Below are 26,212 nucleotides of genomic sequence, written 5' to 3' on the forward strand. Positions count from 1 at the left end.
AAATCACAGAAAACAATCACTGTTTTAAACATCGATTTCTTCAAGGTCTAAATACGTCCAGAAAACAACTGTTTCATTCCAATATTTACCTTAGATTCAATGACTACTAGATTTCCACTACAGAAACAAAAATCTCTCACCCTTCTTGGCGCGACTCATAGTGCTCCATTGAACTCTGTCCAATGGGGACCGGAAGTCTCCCCGGAAGTACTCTCTGCCTCTTCTCTCTGGGGCTGCCCGACCTGACTGTAGGGGCCCACTGTGCAGAGTGAATGGATGGATGGGGGGGCAACGTAGGTGCTGATGCTTGGAGAAAAGAGCTGACACACCACGGTGAGGTCCTTCCTTGGCTCTAACAGAAAGTGGTTCTAGGACTGCAGGAGTACCGAACCAGAAGAAAAGGAGCCTGCTGGACTCGGAGTTGTGCCAGATAACCAGTGAGTCTCAACTTTTACGAAGAACCTTAAGACTCGGCGTGGATGATGAGGTTAAAGCAGTAAGGACACACTAACGAGCTTGTAGCAGTAGAAAGAAAATAAGGAAAGCGGTCCTATTTCTGTACCACAAATGTCAGGGGAGAGCGCGAACGCAGTCCCCCACTGCCACAAATTATGCAGTCGAGTTTCCCGCATTTGGGGAAATCGCAGGGGTCAGCACACCCGGAGTGCAATAGATAAGCCTCGCCCTGGGAAAACCACCTTCGTGATCATGGTATCTCCCCCTGCCAGGTAAGTATGGGTTGTGACCCCAGCCCGCACGCTCGCCTTACACACGCGCATCCCTTTAACGCACGGTCACCGCGCCGGACACACCGAATCGAAGCCCACGCCCTCCACACCTGTCGCTGTCTTCTCGGCCCCACGGACATCACACTCACCCACACGGGATCGTCGCCGCGCGGGACGCCGCCCTCCGAGCCCGCAAGACCAGCAGCCACTGCGCGCCGCCTCGTCTGCATAGCCCCGCCCCGCGTGCTTTTTTTTTTTTTGCCAGGAGACCGCGATAGCCCCAGGGACTCCCCGTACCCCACTACGTAGCCTAGGAGGACCCTAAATTTCAGATCCTGCCTGTGTGTCATCGTCCACTGCTGGGGTCACACACTCGGGAATTTGTGCGTGCCAGGCAAGCGAGTCCATCCACCGGTCGAGCTGCACCCTCGGCCCAGTGAACTACTTTCCTTTCGCACAGAAGTTCTCAGCAGAAACCATGACTACGCTGACTGTGGTGCTCACACCTGTCATCCTAACACTGCGAAGCAGAGGCGAGAGAACTGTCCGGACCTACTGGGCCTGAGTCTTGACGTCATATTTATGGCGGCGGGGGGTGGGTGGAGGCCAGGACGACTGGTGGTGGGGTCGTTTCCCCACATGGACCTGGGGAGACCTCTCAGGTCGATAGGCACATGTGCTTAACTTCTCACCCCTCTAACTGACCACTTAGTAAACTTTGAAAGAGTGATTTTTTTTAAACAGTACTTTATTTTGTAAATTTTGATCCATTATTACTCCCAAGTTTAAATATATATATATATATATATATATATATATATATATATATATATATATATATATATATATTCAGCTGTTAAGTGTACAAGACAGGGTTTCTCCAGGCTGGCCTCGAACTCTCAAAGACCGGCCTGCCTCTGCCTCCAGAGTGCCTGCGCCACCACCGCCCAGCATAGGAGTAATTTCTTTCTTTTCCTTTCTTCCTCCCTTCTTTCCCTTTAATATTCAGTCCCAGGCTACCGAGTCATCTTGTGGGTTCTGCAGAGTGACCGTTCTGGCCTAGAGTATCGACCTCTTTTTAAACCCCAGTCAGGGAGAGCATCTGCCAGGAAATAAAAGTCAAAGCCCCTGCTCCAGCCTTCCTCCTCCCCACTGCTCTACTTGGAAATCAGGCTGAGGCCTGGAGCTGGGGCAGAGACCACAGGTGGGCTGATTCACAGCAGGGCAGAACACAGCTCCCTCCAAAGGCTCTTCTGACATTCTGGGTGAGGGAGAAAAAGTCCTTCCTCTGTCTGAGGTGCTCAGTCTTAGTGATCCTCAGTCAAGGTTAAATGCCAACAGAGAGCGCCTCACCAGCACTTTCTATTTGGCTTGTGTTCTAAAGGAAACAGATGGATGTGGGTGGACATGCTCCCCCCACAAACACACAACGTAGAGTTCAAGGAGTGTCTCATCTCCCGTTCGAAAGCCTTTTTGGTTGTGGCTGTTATGTGTTGTGCCAAGCCTTTTCCCGGGGAGCTGCAATATACGGGGCTACTCACCCTAGAGGGGGAACCCACAGCAGCCAAGAGTGTGGATTCTGTAAAGGCCACCTTGGTGAACCAAGGAGTTTTCTGGGGGTTATTTACAAGGATATGGATGAGGGCTCACTCGTGCGAGCAGAACTGACTCAAAGACAGCTGTACCACCCAGCCGTCCCCAGCACACGGGGCTAGTCCACTGTGCTCAGCCTGCAGGCAGCTCAAGCAGGCAGGAGCGTGTCCCCTTCAGAGTCTAGGTTGATCTCCACCTCCTCCAGACAGCTCGGATCTCCACCTCCTCCAGACAGCTCGGATCTCCACCTCCTCCAGACAGCTGGGCCGGTTTCTGTTTCCTCCAGGCCTCTGCTCTGCTTTCAGAGGCTCCTTTGGGGCTAGCTCCTCTAGGGGGACTCTCGCCCTCCTTGGAGGACGGGGCCTGGTGGGTCTGGTCAGTTTCAGGGATTTTCTGAAGCTATTTTGAGTCGTGTACCTCCTGGCTTAAGAAGTTTCAACCTCCCAAGAGAGTGCTACACCACAACGTACGTGTGCGTGTGTATTGTGCAGGTACCCACAGAGTCCAAGACGGTGCCAGACAGCCTGGAACTGGAGTTACAGGACGTCGTGAGCTGTCTAAAGTGGGTGCTGAGAACCCCACTCTGGTCCTGTAGGACAGGCTCTTGGCAGATGGACCATCTTTCAGGCCTCTCACTCCCGCTCTTGATAATGAATCTGCCACCAGATGGAGCAGGTATTGAAATCCAACTACCCGAGTTTCTCTGGATCGTTTTCTGCACCGTGCTCCGCTTCACTCAGTCTTCCAGCCTCACTGTAGGAATAAGTCATCAAGTCAGTCGGCTTCTTACGGTTCCAGTTCGGCCCTTCTTCACACTCGCTGCCAAACCTACATTGTCTGCTCAGCTTTACGTCCCGGGCCTCCCACCGGGTAGGCAATTCTGCTTCTGGGCTAGGAATACCACATGCTTATGACAACCACTGGTGCCACCTCTCCTAGACTCCGGGGATGATCGGTAAATGTTCAACGTACACCACCCACAGCAGGGGATCCAGAGTGGATGTGTTTACAGGGACCGGCAGCCAGCTAGTCAAGGACCTGTTCCACAGGCACAGAGCGGCTCTCCTAAGTACGCCCATACATTCTTTTTCCTTTGGGTTTCGTTCATTAAATCTAGTTGTGAGCATGTGTGGGTGCTACAGCACGCGAGGTTGTCCAGGTCAAGGGCCGATTCTGGGAGTTAGTTCTCTCTTTCCACCTCATGGGGTCTGGGGATCGAACTCGGGTTGTCAGGCTTGGCAGCAGTCACCTTTACCCAATGAGTCACCTTGCTGACTCCAAACCATTTTGGGGAAAAGTGGGGGGAGGGTTGGGGAGCAGCAACTATATAGCCCCTGGCTGGTCTGGAACTTACTATGTAGACTAGGCCGGTCTCAAACTCAGAGATGGTGCCTGCTGCAGCTGGAGTTCAGGGTGTGACCAGAATGACACCTGCTGCAGCTGGAGTTCAGGGTGTGACCAGAATGACACCTGCCGCAGCTGGAGTTCAGGGTGTGACCAGAAATGACACCTGCTGCAGCTGGAGTTCAGGGTGTGACCAGAAATGACACCTGCTGCCGCTGGAGTTCAGGGTGTGACCAGAATAACACCTGCTGCAGCTGGAGTTCAGCGTGTGATCAGAAATGACACCTGCTGCAGCTGGAATTCAGAGTGTGAACCAGAAATGACACCTGCTGCAGCTGGAATTCAGAGTGTGAACCAGAAATGACACCTGCTGCAGCTGGCAATAAAGGTGTGCACCACACCTGGTCCCCCTTGTTCTTTTGAGGCAGGTTTTCACTGGTGGTCTTGCCTGGCCTTAATCTTAGAGCAGCAGTCCTCTCCTGCCTCCTCACCCCTGAGCACTGAGATTACAGGAATATGCCACAATGAACAGCTACATGTTTTTGTTTTTGTAAAAAGATTTATTTATTGGGCTGGAGAGATGAATCCAAGGACAAGAGCACTGGCTGCTCTTCCACATGTCCTGAGTTCAATTCCTGGTGACCACATGGTCGATGTCTTACAAACACCTATAATGAGATCTGGTGCCCTGTTCTAGCGTGCACACATAAATGCCGGGAGAACACTGTATTCATAATAAATCTAAAAAGAACCTGATTTGCTTATTTTATGTATGTGAGTGCTCTATCTGCATGTACGCCTGCACCCCAGAAGGGAGTATCAGATCCCACTACAGATGGCTGTGAGTCACTATGTGGTTGGTCACTGGGAATTGAACTCAGGACCTCTAGAAGAGCAGCTGGTGTGCTTAATAGCTGAGCCATCTCTCCAGCCCCCTACATGTTATTTATCCAGGTGTTAGTGAGAAAGCCTGGCACTGTCCACTCATTATGTATGTTTGGAACCCCCACCCAAAGTCCCCTGGCTAGTCTGTACAGCTGCTACTACCTACCCCCACCCTACAAGTTTAAATAAAATTGAAAAACTCTAACAATGAATCCAGGGCCTGCCAAATCGGCTTAGGGGGAAAAACACACTTGCTGTCATGGCTGACTGTTGGGGAATATTGTTTTAAGGTGTTACTTTTGTTCATGTTGCATTTGTTTAACTCTGTGAAGCTGTGTTACTGTGCCTGTCTAAGACACCTGATGGTCTCATAAAGAACTGATCCACCAATAGCGAGGTAGGAGAAAGGATGGGCGGGGCTGGCCGGCAGAGAGAATAAATAGGAGAAATCTGGGAGAAAGGAGATCTATCAGCGAGAGAAAGAGGAGGACATCAGGGTCCAGCCACCCAGCCACCCAGCTACACAGCAAGTCACGGAGACAGAGTGAAAGGAAAGGTTAAGAAGAAAAGGAAAAGTCCAGAGGGAAAGACACAGGGTAATTTAAAGTTAAGAAAAGCTGGCAAGAAACAAGCCAAGCTGAAAGCAGACATTCATAATTAAGATAAGCCTCTGTGTGTGATTTACCTGGGAGCTGGGTGGAGGCCCCCAAAGAGACAAAGTAAGAACACAAACAGTGACAGCCTGAATTTGATCCCCACAGTCCACTTGGTGTAAGACTCACTGGAGTTGTTCTCTGACCATCTGAGTCCCTGCCCTCACCCACTACATATACCCATTTAAAATTGTAAGTTAGGATCTGGCGGTGGTGGCTCATGCCTTTAATATCAGCACTCTGGAGGTATCTTTGAGAGTTCAAGGCCAGCCTGATCTACAGAGCGAGTTCCAGGACAGACAAGTTACACAGAGGAACCCTGTCTCAAAAAACCAAGATAGATTAGATGGATGGATGGATGGATGGATGGATGGATGAATGGATGGACAGATCAATTGATCAGTTGACAGCCCTGACTTGCTCTTCCCTCAGACCTGGGTACCTTTCCCAGTAACTACAACGATGCTCCAGTTCTAGGGTTCCGATTCTCTCTTCTCCACTCACTCTGCTCTGGTACTGCACACATATGGTACACAGACAGTAGTCAGGTAAAAACATCCCTAAATAGTAAATAAAAATAAGTAAAAAACTAAAATTTTTTTCAAAATAAAATAAAATAAAAAAGACACCAGAGGCTAAGGGTGCACTCTACTCCACTTCCTCCCCTCCAAAGAGACCGCATTGATCAAAACCACAGTAACCCTTGGGGGAGAGAACCATCGTACAATTTGGCCCTCAACCATCCCTCAGCATTTACACAGCACCTTCACGGTTCCAAAGCATGGTACCAACATTTATTAATCCTCACAACACCCCTGTGAGGTAGGTCAACATGAACTTTAGAGCAGAGACTGAGGCAGACGTCAAGAGGATCTTTCCCAAACCCGATTGAGGCCACAAGGGCAGCTGGTGAGGCGTGGACGGGTCCCGAAGCAAGGGCTCCTGGTCCTGCACTCACCCACTGGTGGACACCGTGTGGGTGTGTTTCTACCACAGGAGGTCACAGACACGAAGGACAGAAAGGATCTCTTGGCCAACACCAGGAACACCGACTCTGAACAGCATGGGGACACGTGTCAGTCGGAGAGGACACTGACCAGCACACCGACCAGCCAGAGAACATGCACTGGGAAAGGCTGGGTGGGGGTCAGGGCCACCGCCTGCAAGGCGGCTCTGGCAATCTTCGGGACGGTTTGGAAAATTGTAAACAAACTAGAAACCTGTTCCAGGGATGACCAGCCTGAATCCCCGTGGTTTCCAAATAGAACTTGGAAAAAGACAGAGAAATCCATTCCACCTACTTTACGCTGGGAACGGGGATCTCGTCCACTCCCCATAGAGAGCCCGGGCGTGGCATCCCATCTGCACACCAACTTTCATCCCGGGGAATCTACTTCCCTCACCAACTCAAGAGCTCTTCCTTCTAGCAGAAGACTTTTCCTCTGTGCCAGTCAATATGCTGCCATGGTTGCCATGGTAACTAGGAGGGACGCGGTTGGCTGAGCTAGGGACGGGTCCAGAGAACTGTGATGCTCCTGCATTCCGGAAAAGGCAGTCATCTGCCTCTGTCCAGCTGCTGCTTCTGTGGAGTGCACCCAGAAGACCAGGTCGCTCTACAGTAAAGCGGTCGGTGAACTTGGTTCAACTGGCCATTTCAAAAGAAAGAAGGGGAGGAAAACAAAAAACCTGCACTGTAAAGCATAATGCTGGAGTAGATTTATTATCGCTACCCCAAATTCCAGAGCGATACAAGGAGCACGGAGTCCAAACGCCGCTGGTCTCGCTGGGCGCTTTACAATATTGGTTTAGTTCACAAGTTTAAGGCAAACATACGAACACATCTGCTTTTCTTCAGAGATCGACCATACTGATAGAGCTCACAAAACTGACCCCAAACTTTACGTTTCATTAATTCAAAGTAAGTCTCATTAAGATGTTTACACGGATACATGAAAGAAAGCAGGGCACAGGATGCTTAAAAAAAAAAGAAATCCAGAAAGGCAACCGTTATCTTGTGTGGACAGTGGACTCTTGAGAATGTTAAAACTGGACAAGAAAGAGATCGAGAGGTAAATAAGGCCGCCAGCCGTAAGATCGCTATGCACGAAATAAACACAGTTAAGACAGGCTACATAAAGGAAAGAGGACGTTGAACTTTGGGCTTCTCGGAAGGTCAAGTGTGGGGTGGCAGACGCTGCCCTCGGCCGGTGAGCCCCGCCACTCCACTGTCTCTCAGAAGAAGAGCCGATGCACGGTGCCAGCTGATCTGTGGTTCCCAGTGAGCTTAGATGCCGGAAGTCATCAAGAAAACAAAGGAGATTTGAAGGCAGCCCTTTTCAACAGAAGGCGGAGTGTGGCCTATGTGTCTCCATTTAAAACGGCAAGGCAATTCTGCAGCAGCTGGAGGTTGCCCTGGAAGGGAGGAGCAAACCCACCGTCAATTTCTTTAGTCCCAGCAGCTTGAGAGTCGCTGTTTGTGAATATTTTCTATTGTCTGTGATGTGTGTGGGTGTTTTGCCCGTGTGTATGTCTGGGCCCATGGGTGTGCCCGCTGCCTTCAGAGGCATCACCAAGCAACCAAAAAGACAGGATAAAAAAATAGAAATGGTATTCTGGTGCCAGAATTCTAGAAACACTTCTATCATGGTTAAAGACACAAAGTGCCAGCCTGTTCACCAAATTTCTACTCAGACCAGTATTAATGGTTTACATAGTCTGACTTTGAGCCATCTCTCCAGCCCTATGCTAGTTTTTCTTTTTTAAATAAAAATGCTAGCATTACAATCAAAAGTATTCTACAAATTCACATGCATCTAGCCATTTGTAGAACATTTGACCTTTCTTCAAAATTTACAAGATCTTGACTAAGGGCATGGTGGCGCATGCCTTTAATCCCAGCATTTAGGAGGCAGACACAGGTGGATCTACTGAGTTCCAGGACAGTTAGGACTACATAGAGAGACCCAGTCTCTTCTCAGTTCCGCCACACCCAACTGCGGTGGTTTGAGTAAGAACGGCCCCATGGACTCATGTTTGAACGCTTAGGGAGCAGCTTTAGGAGGTGTGGCCTTATTGGAGGAAGTGTGTCATTGTGGGTGTGCTTTGGGATTTCAAATGCCCAAGCTAGGCCCCGTGGTTCTCTCTCTGCCGCCTACAGATGCAGAGGTGGAACTCTCAGCTACCTCTCCAGCACCACGTCTGCCCGCCCGCAGCCATGGTGTCCACCATGATGATAATGGACTAAAGAAACCTCTATAGAGCAGCCCCAATGAACTGTTTTCCTTTGCAAGTGTTGTGTGTCATGGGGTCTCTTACAGCACTAGAACACCCATAAGAACCCCTCCCAAAGACAAACAGATGCAAATCCATTTTAGATGTCTATGAATGAATTAGGTCTCTCTCTCACTCACACACACACACACACACACACACACACACACACACACACACACACAAAGACTTGCCATCTTACTTTGTATGGAGGAGTATTCTGCCTGCCTCTATGTCGTCTGCGCACCTGTACTTGAGGATGTCAGAAAGGACATCAGATCTCCTAGAACTGGAGTTAGACAGAACTGGGAATCTCCTGTGGGTGCTGGGAACCGAACCCAAGTGCTCTGCAAGACCAGTAAGAGCTCTCTTTTGGGTGGGGGTGGGGGTGTTTCGAGACAGGCTTTCCCTGTAACATCCCTGGCTCCTGGAACTATTTTTGTAGACCAGGCTGGCCTCAAACTCCCAAAGATCTACCTGCTTTGGCCTCCAGAGTTGTGGGATTACAAGCCTGGGCCACCACACCCAGCATAGTAAGTGTTCTTAACTGCGAAGCCATCTCTCCATCGCCATCTTTTCCATTTTTAAATTGCAAAAAGTAATTTTTTCTTGTGCATTGTGTGAATATGTGTACAATTACAAACATGTGCAGGAGTCTTGTCTCTCCTACCTTTTTTAACTTAAAAGTGATTTACTCTGTGTGTGAAAGGGGGAGGGGAGGGTCAGGGAGGGGAGGGGAGGGAGATGTAAGTACACTTCAGCCATATCCGTCCCCTCTTGCAGAGGTCAGAGGATAACTTGTAGGAGTCAGTCCTCACTCTGTACCTTCTTCCTGCTGCTGTGCTGCTCGCAGTCTGGATGACCCACAAGCTTATGCAGTTCTGTGTGGTGATATACTTTGTCGCCTAATATACTGTGCACCCTAATAAACTTATCTGGGGATCTAAGAACACAGCCAGCCACTAAATTAGACATAGACCAGGCGTGGTGGTACACGCCTTTAATCCCAGCACTTGATATCTCATGCCTTTACTGGGAAACACACATCCTTAATCCCAGGAAGTGAGGGCAGGAAGCAGAAAGGTATATAAGGCGTGAGGACCAGGAACTAGAGGTTCTTTAGCAGCAGTTCAACTGAGACCCTCAGGGTGGGACTCAGAGGCTTCCAGTCTGAGGAAACAGGATTGGCTGAGGAGTTGAGGAGGTGAGGTTGGGTGTGGCTGCTCTGCTTCTCTGATCTTTCATCGTTCACTCCAATATCTGGCTCTGGGTTTTTTATTAATAAGACTGTTTAGCAATTCATGTTACATCTACAGTTCTGTCTCTGTCTTTCATCTTGAGCTAGGAGTGCTGGGGTTACAGGTGTGCACTAGGAATGCTGATTACAGCTGTGCCCTAGGAGTGCTCAAATTACAGCTGTGCCCTAGAAGTGCTGGGGTGACAGCTGAGGGGAGCGAACACCACATACATCCAAGTACTTATTTAGGACAAGAAAGAATGTCCTATCTCCTGGGTTCGGAGCTAGGATAGTTATGAGCTACCTGATGTGAGTACTGGGAACCAAACTCCAGTCCTCAAGAGCAGCAAGTGATCTTAACTGCTGTGTCACCCCTCCAGCCTTAAAGGTGTAGCCTAGGCTGGTTTTGAACTTGTGACCTCTTCAGTGTGTCCTACAGGTATGTATTACTATAACTGGCAAACACCAGAAGTATTTTTTTACATTATTTTGTGTGTGTATGCATGGGTGTGTGTAGTTTGGAGGTCACAGAACAACCTCCCAAGTAGAGGCTGAGGCAGGAAGATCACTGCATCCAGAGCCAGCCTGGTCTACCTAATGAGCTTAAGCCCAGCCTCAAGAGTAAGAAGCTGCCTCAACCACAGCAAACAAACAACCTAATTCCCATTCTGTCAGGATGAGAATGAACTCAGGGGCAGAGCGCTGGCCTGCATGCAAGACCCTGCACATAACCACAGTACTGAAACCACAGACCCAAGGGAAGGCCAGTGAGACGGCCAATCATGTAAGCACTTTTACTGCGTGAGCATGGGCCCTGAATTCCACCTGCAAATTTATACAAGGCGGTGCGCACACACACACACACACACACACACACACACACACACACACACACACAGTGTAAAGCATCCAAATAAATCAAGGACAGTGTGTCAATCTCCCATAGGAGGTTGATCAAAGGATTACCATCTATTTTATAACTGACTCAATTTAAAATTTAAATGATTCAATATTTAATGATACTACCTTTGCATGCTTTAGTTCTAGTTCTGCCAGTTCCACTAAATTTTTTCTGAATGCAGCAACTCTTCTTGTCTTAAAGTCTATCAGTTCTGTAAACAAAAACATAAAAATTAGAAGGACCCACCACAAAGCACACCTTGCACTAAAAGGTTTGTCAACAGTACCTTGTTTTGCAGATTCAGAGATCTTCTCGAACTTCTGACAGCACAGCTGTTGGGACGTTTCTGCCTGTAGAACATCTTTGTTCTTTGCTCTTGCCTTGTCCAGGGCTTTATTGGCATTTTCATAGTCCACCAGCGACCTGGACCTTCTATAGAGGAGGTCCTGCAAAACAGAAGCACACTCAGTGTGCCCTGCGCCCTCCTGCCTTAGACACCACCACCAGCAGCCGCAGGGACACTCACACAGAGGGAACTTGTAAATGCTTTGTTCTGGGGGAACCAGGGCCTCCTAGTTCACCACTAATTACACACCAGGCCCTAAATGTTTGTTTGTTTTTATAAATAAATAATAGCTTAATTGACGCCAAATGCACATACTTTATAACTCACTCATTTAAAATACACAACCCAGGGCTTGTACTATGTGCACAGAGCTGTATAATCATCCGAACCAATTTTAGACACTAGTCACTGTTCAGTAAGAAAACCCATGCTCACTATCACCTTTCTTCCTCCATGTACTTACCCATTCTGGACGGGGTCTCCAGTAGTCAGGATGGCTTCAAACTTATTACAAGGCTGCAGGTGACTCTGAACTCCAGAGCCTCAGTTTCCACTTCCCAAGGGCCAGGGTTACTGGCACACCCCACAACAGACCCGATTTACACCCCACCCCACTCCACCGCTGCCTTTTTTCTTTTTGTGAGACAGTGTTTTGACTATGTAGCCAGGCTGACCTGGCACTCAACAGAGATCTACCTGCCTCTGCCTTCCCAGTGCTGGGATTAAAGGCAAGGCCTACCATACCCAGCTGATTTCTTCCTTCTTTTGAAAACAAAACAAAAAAGCAAAACAAAACATAAAAATCCCACAATATTTATTAAAAGGTAAATGCTGATCTCCAAAATGGACTTAAAAATACTGAGCTGGGTGTGGTGGTGCATGCCTTTGATCTGAGCATTGGTGAGCAGAGGAAAATAAATGTCTGTAAGTTTGAGGCCAGCCAGGGCAATACAGTGAGATTCTGTCACTCTACCTCAACACCCCTACAAAAGAAGGATTCATGAATTTGCATTAGGCTAATCTCTGCGTATTTCAATTTTAGTAGATGTGCTGCTGAAGCGAGCACCAGCTAGATTTACTTTTAAAGCCATGTTCTAAAAAGTTAGCCATTTCAACCACATTTTATAATAAGCTGCCCTAGAACTCTCTCTGTAGACCAGAGATCCACCTGCCCCTGCCTCCGGAGTGCTGGGATTAAAGGCAGGCGCCACCACCACACCAGCTGTGGTGCACATCCTTAATCCCAGCAAAACCCCCGCAAACCATTGTCCCTGCTCGTTCGGTAAATCCTCAAGCCACTGATTTGGAAACTAGAGTGTTCTTGGTGCTTTTTCTACATCTGTGTTAATTTATTTGTCTTATTTTATTTTTCTGGGTCTTCGCTGTTTGATTACTTAGTCTTTTATACACAGCAGGAAGTGTGAGTTGACTTAAGTATGAGGTACTTGTGTTTAATAGTATTCTCACCTCAGACAAGGACTTATTTAGACCAAATGAGAAACCAGCAGGTATACAAATCTTATTTAGGCATTTTACTTTTTTTTTTTTTTTTTTTTTTTTTTTTTTTTTTTTCCGAGACAGGGTTTCTTTGTGTAGCTTTGCGCCTTTCCTGGAACTCACTTGGTAGCCCAGGCTGGCCTCGAACTCACAGAGATCCGCCTGGCTCTGCCTCCAGAGTGCTGGGATTAAAGGCGTGTGCCACCACCGCCCGGCTCGGCATTTTACTTTTTTTGACACAGGGTTTCCCTCTGTAGCCTTGGCTGTCCTGGAACTCGCTCTGCAGACCAGGCTGGCCTTGAACTCAAAGATCCACCTGCCTCCTGAGGGCTGGGATTAAAGGAAGGTGTGTGACATCATGCTGGCTCTGAGAAAGGTAATTTCATATAACACTTGTTTTTTTTTTTTGGTTTTTTTTTTAAGATTTAAAAATATGGAACGCTTCACGAATTTGCGTGTCATCCTTGCGCAGGGGCCATGCTAATCTTCTCTGTATCGTTCCAATTTTAGTATATGTGCTGCCGAAGCGAGCACATAACACTTGTTTTTAAGACAAGGTCTCACTACACAGCCCAAGTTAGCCTCATCTCCTTTCTGCTGCCTCCTCCATGTGCTGAGATCTCAGCCACCACACAGCACTACACACACCCTGGAAATGCAAACCAGTATGCCCATCATCAAGCGCACGGCCTCACACCCGATAGCCTCTACGACGGCCAGTCACCTTAGCTGCTTGAGACTCCCGTAGGTAGTACTTTAACAGGTCAGAAAGCTTGAGGTCCTCGTCAGCAGACACTCGGGCCTCTATTTTCTGAAAAGGGGAAACGGCATTAAATCACCTGTTACATTCTGCTCTAAATAAAACCATTTTTAATGTGTGGAAATGTTCAAGAACTACAGAACCCACTCTGCTTTATCTGGGCGGCTTTCAAAATTCCAAGGAGAAATGAAAAGGGAAATCAAATAACGCTAATGAATTTTGGGGAAAATTCTGTATTTGGAAACTTGGCTTTCCTCTCATTTTTGGCTTCACTATTACAGAATCTACTACAATGGCAACTGCTACGTGCTCACCAACAGATGAAGGAATTTAAGATGCGATGGAAAGGGAAGTTAAAAAGAACTCTTTGCCAGGTGGTGGCGCACACCTTTAATTCCAGCACTCAGGAGGCAGAGGCAGGCAGATCTGTGAGTTCAAGGTCAGCCTGGTCTACAGATGGAGTACCAGGACAGCCAGGGCTACACCCCTGTCTCAAGAAACAAAAACCAAAGCCAAACCAAACCAAACCAAACCAAACCAAAACCTCAAAAAAGAAAAAGAAATGAAGACAAAGGGTAATGTTGCTTTTGAGAAAATGTCTCACTCTGTAGCCCTGGCTAGCCTTGAACTCAGAGTCCTTGAACCTCAGATTCCTGAGTGCTAGGATTAAACATGTGCGCCAGCACGTCTGGCCTAAGAGATGTTTTATATTAGTTAAATACAATAAGAAACTTTATGTGTCTCCTGACTTGTTATACCACAAAAAGTCACAATGGCAAGATCTTATTTGGTGACACTGAGAAAAACAATATTACTGGCTATATTTTGAGACAGGGTTTCTCTGTGTAGCCCTGGCTATACTGAAACTCACTCTGTAGACCAGGCTGGCCTTGAATTTAAGAGATTTGCCTGCCTCTGCCTCCCAAGTGCTGGGATTAAAGTCATGTGCCACCACTGCCTGGCTTTTCCTTTCTTCTTCTTTTTTTCCTTTTCATTTTAGTACTGGCTGTATTAAAAAACAGAACTGAGATGCATACAAAGACACAACACAGATGAACTTGGACATCGGAATAAAAGAATTATAAACCACACAGAAATGTTCAGTTTCAGGAAACCTTGGCGATGTGCACATAACTTTTCCTACTACTTTATAATTCTTTTCTGTAATCTGAAACCAGGTCAGGTATGGTGGTGCACACCTATAATCCAGGCACTCGAGAGGTGGAGAACTCCGCTGTACAGAGTTCAAGACTAGCTTGAGATAGATCCTGACTCAAAAATGAATACCTGAAATTACTGTTAAAACTGTCAGGTTGGAGCCGGGTGGTGGCGGTGTACGCCTTTAATCCCAGCACTCAGGAGGCAGAGGCAGGAGGATCTCTGTGAGTTCAAGGCCAGCCTGGTCTACAGAGTGAGATCCAGGAAAGGCGCAAAGCTACACAGAGAAACCCTCTCTCGAAAAACCAAAAAAACAAAAAAAAAACAAAAAACTGTCAGGTTGGGGATTTAGCTCAGTGGTAGAGCGCTTGCCTAGCAAGCACAAGGCCCTGGGTTTGGTCCTCAGCTCTGGAAAATTTAAAAAAAAAAAAAAACTGTCTATTTTTCTTAAAAGGCATGCTCATTGAGTAGCTAAAACACAGGTAAAAAACATCAAGTGTGAGTAAGCTTGCAGAGCAACCTGAATGTTCAAGTTCATTTTAGTAGAAGCAAAATGTGGTAAAATGGAACCACATATCCCACAGTACTAGTGCTGAAGGTCAGAGGTCAGCCTTTAGAAGTTGGTTCTCTTTTTCTATCACGTGGGTTCTAAGGATTGAACTCAGGTCAAGACAGCTAGGATCTTTAACCACTGAGCCACCTCACTGGTCCTAATTAAAAAAAAAAAAAAATTTTTTTTTTTTGGGGGGGGGGTGATAGGTCATGCTCTGTGGTCCAGTCTTGTCTTAGAACCAGGACCTTCCTGCTTCAGCCCTCTGGGTGCTAAGGTTATTGGGGTGACTCACCATAGCTGATATTTTGAACTATTTTTTACATTAATTTTATTTTGTCTGGGTCATGAGGTATGTGTGGAAGTCTGAGAACTTGGGGAGGTACCGCTTGTGTTTCACTGTTTTAGGGGCACAATAAATTACCATTAATACAAGTATAATTATATATGCAGCGGCTCTCTCAAGCTTAATACTTACTCTTGTTTTATCAAACAGTTCTGAAACTTTGAGGAAAAACCTTCAAGGGAAAAATAAAATACTTTCATCAGAAGCAGCATTTGATTAATTTTTCACTTTAAGTGTATAGAGACAATATCCCCAAACCATATTAATAAAGGACATTCTTCCCAGGCAGTGGTGGCACATGCCTTTAATTCCAGCACTTGGGAGGCAGAGGCAGAAGGATCTCAGTGAGTTTGAGGCCAGCCAGGTCTACAAAGTGAGCTCCTAGACAGCCCAAACTGTTACACAGAAAAACCCTGTCTTGAAAAAAACAATAAATAAATAAATAAATAAATAAATAAATAAATAAATAAATAAAACAAAACAAAAATCCCCAAGACATTCTTGTTTCATCACACAAAGTATCCAATGGTCTTGTTAACTAAAGACTTCAACAGTTTAATAAAAACCTCCCTGCTCTTACAATAAACTGCTTATTTAAAATCCCCAGAATATTACTATCTTGATTCCCCAGAAACTATATGGTGTAAGGAGAGAACAGACTCCCCCAAGTTGTTCTCTGGACTCTACACTCATGCTCTTACATGTGTGCCCCACCCCAAATAAATAAACAGCCAGGCCGGTGGTGGCGTACCCCTTTAATCCCAGCTCTCAGGAGGCAGAGGCAGGCGGACCTCTGTGAGGTAAGAGGTCAGCAAGAGTTACACAGTAAGACTCTATCTCAACAAGAGAGGGTGGAGTGGAAGGGTCTGGAGCAGATGGCTCAGCAGTTCAGAGGACCCAGCACCCATGTCAGGGGCTCACAGTAACCTGGAACTCCAGTTCCAGAGGATCTGACATAGTGTGTGGCCTGCGAGGACACTAACACACAGGTGTTACATACTCACACAAACACACATACATACAAGTGAAAAAAAAAATGTATGTAGGTAGATAGAATATACAGATACATATAAATATATGTATTCTTTAAATTACTGTTTCTATGTGTGTGGACATAAATGTACATACAAATTAATTTCTATGTAGGTATGCTGTTCCCACAGCAGAAGAGGGTGTTGGATCGCCCAGTACTGCAACTACACACGGCTATAAGTCACATACATACAAGCTAGGAACCAAACTGAGCCATTTCTCCAGTTCCAAGATTAATTTTCTTCCTGCTCTTTTGATTTTACGAGACAAGGCCTTACTGTGTAGTCCAGGCTGGCTTAACTCAACACTGTTCTGCCTTAGCCTCCCAGGTCCTGGGACAGATGCGCATCACATCTGCCCTCATTTTCTTTTTGAGGCAAAGGGTCATGTCTACCAGACTGGCTTCAGCTTCAGTCCCATGAGCTGCCATGATATACATCCCTAGCGCGCGCGCATGCGCGCGCGCACACACACACACACACACACACACACACACACACATACACAAAATACATATAAAAAAGTTAATGTTTAACTGGAGTACCAGGAATGGTGGCCTGTGCCTGTAAATCCCAGTAGCCAGCATTCAGGTAGCAGAGGCAGGAGAATCCAGAGACCAAGGTCCCTCTTGGCTACATAGCAAGTCTGAAGCTTGTGCGGGCCATGTGTAAACTTGCAACAACTTGTGGGGGGAGATGGGGGAGTACTGGGTATTTAGCTCAGTGGTAGACTAAGTTAAATGAAAGAGTTTAGTTTGACTTCCAATGAAATATATAGCAAATCTGTTAAATGTTCAGTATTTATTTATAGTCAGGGTCTCACTATGTAGCCATGGCTGAACTAGAACTAATTATGTAGATGAGGCTAGTCTCAAACTCACAGATATCTGCCTGCCTTTGCTTCCTAGGTGCTGGGATTAAAGGTATGCACTACCATGCCTAGCCTGAAGTGTTTTATATTTTAAAATAATAATTTGAGAATGAGAAGGCAAAAAAGAAACCAACCATTTTACTATAATAAAAATCCAGTTTCTCATAAATGGGTTGATAAAAAAATCCTAAAATGCCTACGTCAATTACAAACACTGTTTCCTCTGCTGCTTCCCTTATATTCACGTTCTTAACTATAATCCTTACTTGCATATATCTGTAGAGTCCTGAGTTCCTAAAGCATATAATGAAGACCCAATTCTATTGTAATCATCAGCAGCACCTATGGAGAAAGTTTTAAGAATTAAAAATCAAGTTTTAATAATATATTAACTGTTGATTTAAAAATATTTACTGATTACCTATCTACAAAATAAGAGACACCCAGTAAAGGAAATGGTACAAGCAGCTGTAATGCAATACGGCAGATACACCAGGCATGTAAAAACGCTTTAGAAGCATGCAATGCTGCCTAAGTTGGAGAAGACTATGGAAACTGAAGAATGAACTGAAGCGTGTAGGATGAGAAAATCTTCACCAGCGAAGAGTGCACACACTGACTGACTAAAGAAAGCAGCACAGAGAAGATCCCAGGCACACAACAGCACTCAGAGCAGGTGGGACTCAGTACTGTTGGAAACAAAGGGGAGTGGATGAAGACAGAAAAACTGCAAACATTTTGGAGGTCAAGGTCTTGCAAACCGAAAGAGTTTGGGTCTGTGGGATAGATATCAATAAATACTTTTTTTTTTTTTTTTTTTTTTTTTTTTGAGACAGGGTTTCTCTGTGTAGTTTTTGGTGTCTGTCCTGGATCTTGCTCTGTAGACCAGGCTGGCCTCAAATTTACAGAGACCTGCCTGGCTCTGCCTCCTGAGTGCTGCAATTAAAGGCATGTGCCACCACCGCCCAGCAGATATCAATAAGTATTTAAGCCATAAGGTGGCAAAAATCAACCTAAAAAGGATTTTAGCACCCCTCTACCCCCAAATCTGCTATCTACAGTCTAAAAGTGGAAAGACAGAAAAGGCAGTGACCAGCCAAGAAACTGCTACAATAATCTGGTAACAGATACTAGCAAAGCTGCAAGTCACTGAGGAGGTCGACAGGTAGGCATTATGAACAGACTTGACAGACACAGGGGACTCACAAATGATACCCCCTTTATTCAGATGCTACAGGGCAAAAGACTCCACTTCAGCACGACTCTCAGGATTTATCCACAGGCAGCTCACCTGATGAGGGAGGACTATAGTGCAACATGGAACCACCCTTAGGACCTTGGGTATGTCAGCTTGGAATATATTTGGTTCCAAAGAAGACACTTGTGGGGGCCTGAGTGTCATAGACCAGAATTTAAGAACCACCATTCTAAAAATCAGACTTTTATCAAGTCTAAGTAACATGTCAACTTTACAATTATCTCAACTGAAATGTAAGTTGGGGGGTCGGGCAGAGAGATGTTACTCAGTGGATAACAGAGTAACTCAACTCAGTGGTTAAGAGCATCTGCTGTTCTTGTAGAGGACCTGGGTTTGATTCCCCGCACGCACATCAGGTGGCTCACAACCACCTATAACTAGTTCCAGAGGATCTGATGCCCTCTTTCTGGCCTCCATGGTGCACACACACATACGATGAGGCATACACACAAATACACACAAAACAAATCTTTTCTGTTGTTGTTTTTTCGAGACAGGGTCTCTCTCCAGAGCCCTGGCTGTCCTGGAACTCATTATGTAGAACAGGCTGGCCTCAAACTCAGAGGATCTGCCTGCCCCTGCCTTCAGAGTGCTGGGATTAAAGGCCTGTCACCATGTCCAGCAAAACAGACAATCTTCAAAACAGTTTTACCACAGAAGTCTTACTTTTGTGAGATCTTGTCATCCTGTCAGATTTCGCAGACGCATCCTTGACTCGGTTATGATATTCTAAAAGGAATGTTCGTTCATGCTCAAAGAAGTCGTCTACGTCCTGCAGGATGAGGAGAGAGCTAGCTGTTTACACACACACATGCTCTATGTGACATGAAACCCTGACATCATTATGAAACTTCGTCAGGAAAGGAGCACAACTCCCTTCCAGCACTCAGGCTTTCCACTGACCGTGCCCACGCAGTCAGACTTCAGCAGACAAGGCCGTGGTTTACAGCTGAAGGCTAGAGTGCCCTGTGTGTCTGTCCTGAAACAGACTCTGGCCTGCGCTCTGCTGCTACAGACACAGCTGTCGGGAGGCAGCAGCAAATGCTTCTGAGGACAAGTGAGACATGCTTGGGTATCTAGAGATGAAAACCTGCTTTCCCGGCCCATTATGCATTTCAGGGACCCCCTAGCCTAACTATCTGTGGGGATGAACTCAGCCAAATGAGCCTCTTGGGAGCAGTGACACAGGTAACCACCATTTTCGATCTTTTTTTAACTTCAAGCATGTATTTCTTTTACTTTGTATGTATTGTTGTTCTGCTTGCATGTATGTCTGCACACCACCTGTGTACCTAGTGCCTACAGGACAGAAGAGGGTCGTGAGAGCCCCTAAAGCTGACCACATGGATACTGAGGCTCAAACCTGGGTCCTCTGGAAGAGCAGCCAGTGATCTTAACCACCGAACGAACCATTTCTCCAGCCCTCAATCTCTTCTCGAAATTAAGCTAGACATACGTTTAAAAAAACAAAAACAAAAACAAAAACAAAACACTAATAGTGCTTTCTAGCAACTGCTCTTTGAAAGCGTTACCGATATAATTTAGGCTTTATAGCAACAGACTGCACAGCAAGTCTGCACTAGCTAAGTGCCATTTCACATCGCTTTAAACTTGTCAGTCTATGGGGAAAAATGCTGCTAACTTGCAGGGTTCTAATGAAGACTGTAATCAAAATCTACAAATGAATACATTACACACGCTAAGAGTGTCCACTGATTATGAAAATCACAACCAACAGTGGTTTACATTTACCAGCTACGGAAATGTGAGCTATCAATGCGCAGCCACACCAGAGAGAAGACCAAGTTGTCCTGGCTGGAGAGCGGCTGGCACTCGAACTGTCCACACAAGCTCAGAGTGTAAGTTAAATAGTACACACAGGCTTTCCTGCAGATCGGAGCAGCAGTAACAATGAAACAGAAGCACTATTCACCTTTCTTAACAGCTGCTGATATTGTAACACTGACCAAAGAAAGGTCCCAGATGAGTAAACTCTCATACCATTTTAAAAGCACCACTAAGGAAAAAAAGTTACTCTTATATTTTCATCCGCCAGGTGGTGGTGGCGCACACCTTTAGTCCAGCACTTGGAAGGCAGAGACAGGGAGATCTCTTTGAGTTCAAGGTCAGCCTGGTCTACAGAGCGAGTTCCAGGACAGCTAGAGCTGTTACACAGAGAAACCTTGTCTCAAACAAAAAATGAAAAAAAAAAAAAATTTATTTTCACACATACTTCATTTCATCTTCCCCATAATCCCGCAAACCAAGTGATATTACTTCCTTTTTTTTTTTTTTTAAGTTTTTTGAGACAGGGTTTCTCTGTGTAGTTTTAGTGCCTGTTCTGGATCTTACTCTGTAGACCAGGCTGGCCTCGAACTCATAGAGAACTGCCTGCCTCTGCTTCCCGAGTGTTGAGATTAAAGGCGTGCGCTACCACCACCCGATGATATCACTTCATTTTGAAGATGCAAAAAGTTTTTCCCAACATCATACATTTACCCAAAGACACTCCCAAAATCTCAGCTGAGATCTGACTAGATCCAATCCCAGGTCTGCCCCAACATTTGCAAGCAAGACCAGGTGCTCAGAGGCAGCCCACCCTGTGGGGCACATCTTTAGTCCTAGAATCTGAGGCACCTGCCTGTGCCTATCTGTGAGTCCCAGGCCAACCAGGGCTAAACAGTAACACCTAATCTACAAAACAAAAAGTATGTATTTTCAACTAACGCTGCTCAAGTATAAACTTTACCTTTACTCCTGAAACAATCACTCCATCTGCTGATTTAACCATGTTTTTAAAAAAATCCTCGAGCTTTTCTTTTTTATTTTTTCCTCGAACACTCAACTGAAAAAAATAAAAAGGCAATTTAAGTTAGTATTTTTGGAAGCTACAAACAGTAATACCTCTTTAACTCTTAAGACATTTAAATAGGATTTTTTTTTTTTTTGGTTTTTTTTGAGATAGGGTTTCTCTGTCCAACTTTGGAGCCTGGAACTCGCTCTCTAGACCACGCTGGCCTGGAACTCACAGAGATCCTCCTGCCTCTGCCTCCTGAGTGCTGGGATTAAAATTAAAAGTAACCATTGCTGTGTATATCTCTAAGAGTGCCAACCATGGCGACACACACCTGGCACATGGGAGCAAACAGGAATTCAAGATCATGATCAGCTACACAGCAAGTTTGAGTACAGCCTGGATTATACAAGACTATCTCAGAAAACCCTGAAACCTTTCTTTTAAAAGTGAAAGAAGAAATCAGCAGAAATACAAATGCTCAAGGTCACTCTCCAAGGTTCAGATGGTAAGGGCCCGCTTAATTTTACAAGATGATCTGATAATTCAGCTGCAAGCAGTACTCTCACCTTTCTCTGACAAATAGTATAATACTAAAGTGGCAACCAAACGTTTAATTCAGAGCTGGGCATGGCGGCGGCACACACCTTTAATCCCAGCACTGCAGAGGCAGGCAGATCTCCGTGAGTTCAAGGTGGTCCCCACAGGCTCACATATTTGAATGCTTTGAGAGTGGCATTGGGAGGTGTGGTCTTATTGGAGGAAGTGTGTCACTTTGAGGTTTCAGAAGTTCAAGCCGGGCCCAGTGTCACTCTTTCTTCCTGCTGCCTGCTGCTCCAGATGGAGAACTCTCAGCTCCCTCTCCAGCACCATGTCTGCCTACACACTGCCATACTTCTCACCATGCCAATAATGGACTAAACCTCTGAACTGTAAGCCAGCCCCAGTTAAATGTTTTCCTTTGTAAGAGTTGCTGTGGCCATGGTGTCTCTTCACAGCAATAGAACCCTGACTAAGACAGCAACTGAGTAAAGCTGGGACTGGGAGAGGCGGTCCTCCCCAGCGAAGAGCACACCAAGTGGCTGTCCAGCGCCAAAAGGACAGCCCTGGAAACATACCTACAAGTAAAGTTATACGGACTTAACAGGTTATATGTACAAATCTGTATGTGTATACAAATACATATAGACACGCAATAGATAGAAGAGGCTATGAGTTTGAAGGAGACTGGAGTGGGGTATATGAAGGCTTGGAGGGAAGAAAGGGAAGAGAGAAATGTTGTAATTAAATTATAATGTCAAAAACAGGCAGACAAACAAAAAACCAAAACAGCCTGGTCATGGTGGTTCAAGCCTTTAATCCCAGCACTCAGGAGGCAGAGGCAGGCAGATCTCTGAGTTCAAGGTCAGCCTGGTCTACAGAGTGAGTTCCAGGACAGCCAGGGCTACACAGAGAAACATTCTCCCCAAAACAACAACAAAATCAACTAATATAGTTGTTAAAAAAAAAAAAAAATGGGCTAAAGAGATGGCTTAGCAGGTTCACAACCAAAAACATAGCAAACAACCAAAATAAAACAAATAAAAACCCCAGAAGTGAGCCAGGTGTGGTGGCACACACCTCTAATCCTAGCACTGGGAGGCAGAGGCAGAATATCTCTGTGAGTTCAAGGCCAGTTTGGTCTATATAATGGGTTCCAGAACAGCAGAGCTACATAGTGAAACCATCTCAAAAAATAAAGTAAAATAAAATAAGAATTGAACTACAGCCAGGCCTGATGGTGCACACCTTTAGGCTCAGCACTCTGGGAGGCAGAGGCAGGAAGATCTGTGAGTTAGAAGCCTGTCTGGTCTACAGAGCAAGATCCAGGACAGCCAGGGCTACACAGAGAAATTCTGTCTCGAAAAACAAAACAAAAAACATGCTGGAGTTGGGTATGATGGTGCACCCCTTTATGCCAGCACTGAGGAGACTATTTGGTCAACTCTCTATGTATGGAGTTCCAGATCAGCTATACATAGGGAGACTCTGTCTCCCCACCCCACCCCCCACCCCCAAAAGACCTGGGAGCTCATATGCCAGGTGAGTGCCTATAACTGAGTTTTATCTCTTTTACAATTATTTACTTTTTGTTTGTTTGTTTCTCTGTGTAGCCCTGGCTGGCCTAGAACTCCCTTTCCAGACTGCCTCAAACTCACAGAGATCCACTTGCCTCTGCCTCCTGAGTGCTGGGATTAAAGGCGTGCGCCACCATGCCCCGCTCAATTATTTACCTTTTTTTTTTTTTTTTTTTTTTTTTTTTTTTTTTTTTGGTTTTTCGAGACAGGGTTTCTCTGTGTAGCTTTGCGCCTTTCCTGGAACTCACTTGGTAGCCCAGGCTGGCCTCGAACTCACAGAGATCCGCCTGGCTCTGCCTCCCGAGTGCTGGGATTAAAGGTGTGCACCACCACCGCCCTGCCTTATTTACTTCTTTAAAAAATATTTATTTTTATTTCATGTTCATTGGTGTTTTGCCTGTATGTATGTCTGTGTGAGGGTGTTGGATCCCCTGGAACTGGAGCTACAGACAGTTATAAGCTGCCATATGGGTGCTGGGGATTGAACCCAGGTCCTCTGGAAGAGCAGCCGCCAGTGCTTTTTAACTGATGAGCCACCTTTCCAGCTTATAATTATTTATTCTTAAAAGTATTTATAATATATATTGATTAATTATATATTATATAATTAATGTATTGTACATAACTGATATATATCTTTTTAATTTTTTTGTTGTTTTTTTAATTTATTATGTTTACAGTGTTCTGTCTGCATGTATGCCTGCACACCAGAAGAGAGCACCAGATCTCATTACAGATGGTTGTGAGCCACCATATGGTTGCTGGGAATTGAACTCAGGACCTTTGGAAGAGTAGCCAGTGCTGAGCTGAGCCATCTCTCCAGCCCTGTTTTGTATTTTGTAAATAGGGTTTCTCTGTGTAGCCTTGGCTGTCCTGGAACTAGCTCAGGACAGTAGTAGATCAGGCTGACCTTGAACTCAGATCTGCCTGCCTCTGCCTCCCCTTATTTTTTAATATTTATATATTTTACTTAAAAATAAACAATACGCCGGGCGGTGGTGGCGCACGCCTTTAATCCCAGCACTCGGGAGGCAGAGCCAGGCGGATCTCTGTGAGTTCAAGGCCAGCCTGGTCTCCAAAGCGAGTTCCAAGAAAGGCGCAAAGCTACATAGAGAAACCCTGTCTCGAAAAACCAAAAAAAAAATAAATAAATAAATAAAAAAAAAAATAAATAAAAAAAATAAACAATACATGAGAGCTACTAAAACCAAATATCATAATTAGCTTATCTATCCCCTGAATTTATAAAAGGAACTCCTTACATTGCAAAAATAAGCATTTGGATTTACATTCATTGATATCACTAAACTTTGAAATACCTGAATATCAAACAATCTGGCCCAGGCCTGGAGCTGGGGGTTGGGTGTTCAGGGAAAAGGTCACATGAGAAGGTTATAGGGAACAGGACTCATGCAGGTGTCTCTCCTCTTGGAGCCATATCACAGTCCCTGAATTGACTGAGTATGAAAAAGTTTAAAAAGAAGCCAGGCGGGTTAGAGTTCAGTCTAGTCCTGGTGTAATCTTAAGTACTAAGTAAGTAAACAGAGCGAGTATTGAGAGTTTGAAGCTAGCCTGAAATACAGACTTGAAAAAAAGTTTTTGGCCTGGGGATGTAGCTCAGTTCACAGAGGCTAAATAAATCTCTAAGTTCTCCGCCCAGCACCACACAAACACTGGGCACAGTGGCACATGCCTATCATCACAGCACTCATGAGGTGGGGGCAGGAGGATCAGAAGTCCTGTGTCATTCAGGGCTGCACAGAGTTTGAGGAATCTGGGACACCTGGGCCTCTGTCTCAGAGAAATACAAAACAAAGTTGTTTATTTCAGGTCTTTAGATTACGAAAGTTCAATTTATAACTTAACTGGTCCACTCAAGTTCTCTGCTTCACTACTAAAAATGTGACACTTTAGACTGCCTTGAAAAATCAAAGCATTTGGAGCAGGGAGACGGCTCTGCCCTTTCTACGATTATAAAACTCTCGGTACAGGCTACAAAAACCCAGGGCCTTGCTCGTGCTAAGCGAGTGCTATCTCCTCCATCCTTCCAAACATCAGAGAAAATAATAAACAGCAACAACAACTTCTACCACTGCAAATCCAGTGATTTGATACTTACATCTTGATTATACTCCAAGAAGACGTGGAAATTTAAATCTTTTCTCAAAATAGGATGCGCTGCCACACGACACAGGAACACCTCATGCATTGCAACTGTCTTTTTGAAAATTGCCAGATATTCACTAGAAACAACATAAAATTGAAAATGAGCAATGGCACCAACTAGAAGTCACTCCGACAATTGTTCTCTGGAACATTCTAAATGTAAAAACCAGAAAGGCAAAGACATAATTCTTATCAACAAAGCTTTTAGCTGAACTGTTTAGCAATAATATAAAGTTCACTTCTGAAAAAGCCTCATGCTATTTTAGTATCTATTGTATCTAAATGTTAATATTTCAAGTCTTACAAACTTGATGTTGGGTTACTATTGGAGTATTTGTTTTTTAGCTCTAGAGAAATTATTTGATACAACCAACCATAGCTCAATTTTTATATAATTATAGCCTTTACACACCTAACACAAAAAAATTCCTAATCTTGTTAATCATTATTTTTAGTGTTAATCATTATTTTCATATAGTAACCAAAGTATGTGAGAAAGACCAACCACAGAGTAACTATTTATGACCTTATAATGAAGAAATGTGTTGAAGTATATTATCAATGACTCCCAGCAACCATACAGCAGCACAGGAAAGAGCCTGGTAGTCTTGCTTCAACTTCATGCAAGAAGTGTACGTTTTACACACCACACATCAGAGGCTCAATGTTGGGAGCAGTTTGATCTCTGTGGGTCGTCATTCAGTGCA

The 26,212-nt window shown here is 45.3% G+C and overlaps 1 protein-coding gene and 2 non-coding genes across 4 annotated transcripts in view; all 3 read right to left on the bottom strand.

Annotated features, from left to right (window-relative positions):
* Positions 1-571: 571 nt before the first annotated feature.
* On the bottom strand, positions 572-736 carry LOC131924816 (U1 spliceosomal RNA). The gene has a single exon (XR_009383074.1). It is a non-coding gene; the product is annotated as a U1 spliceosomal RNA (small nuclear RNA).
* A 5,239-nt stretch (positions 737-5,975) lies between these two features.
* Positions 5,976-26,212, bottom strand: part of Snx6 (sorting nexin 6) — a 43,158-nt gene continuing 22,921 nt past the window's right edge. For both annotated transcript variants that reach the window (XM_059279403.1, XM_059279402.1), the window contains exons 6-15: positions 25,459-25,582; positions 21,178-21,273; positions 19,095-19,200; positions 17,437-17,512; positions 15,401-15,440; positions 13,179-13,265; positions 10,898-11,057; positions 10,737-10,822; positions 6,505-7,615; positions 5,976-6,257 (exon numbers count right to left, since the gene is read on the bottom strand). In XM_059279403.1, coding sequence (XP_059135386.1) covers positions 7,562-7,615; positions 10,737-10,822; positions 10,898-11,057; positions 13,179-13,265; positions 15,401-15,440; positions 17,437-17,512; positions 19,095-19,200; positions 21,178-21,273; positions 25,459-25,582 — 829 coding nt within the window. In that variant the 3' untranslated portion in view covers positions 5,976-6,257; positions 6,505-7,561. The remainder of the gene's footprint in view (positions 6,258-6,504; positions 7,616-10,736; positions 10,823-10,897; positions 11,058-13,178; positions 13,266-15,400; positions 15,441-17,436; positions 17,513-19,094; positions 19,201-21,177; positions 21,274-25,458; positions 25,583-26,212) is intronic.
* LOC131924829 (U6 spliceosomal RNA) lies at positions 12,882-12,988 on the bottom strand. The gene has a single exon (XR_009383083.1). It is a non-coding gene; the product is annotated as a U6 spliceosomal RNA (small nuclear RNA).

Source organism: Peromyscus eremicus, chromosome 14 (assembly GCF_949786415.1).
Source record: "Peromyscus eremicus chromosome 14, PerEre_H2_v1, whole genome shotgun sequence".
NCBI classification, from domain to species: Eukaryota; Metazoa; Chordata; class Mammalia; order Rodentia; family Cricetidae; genus Peromyscus; species Peromyscus eremicus.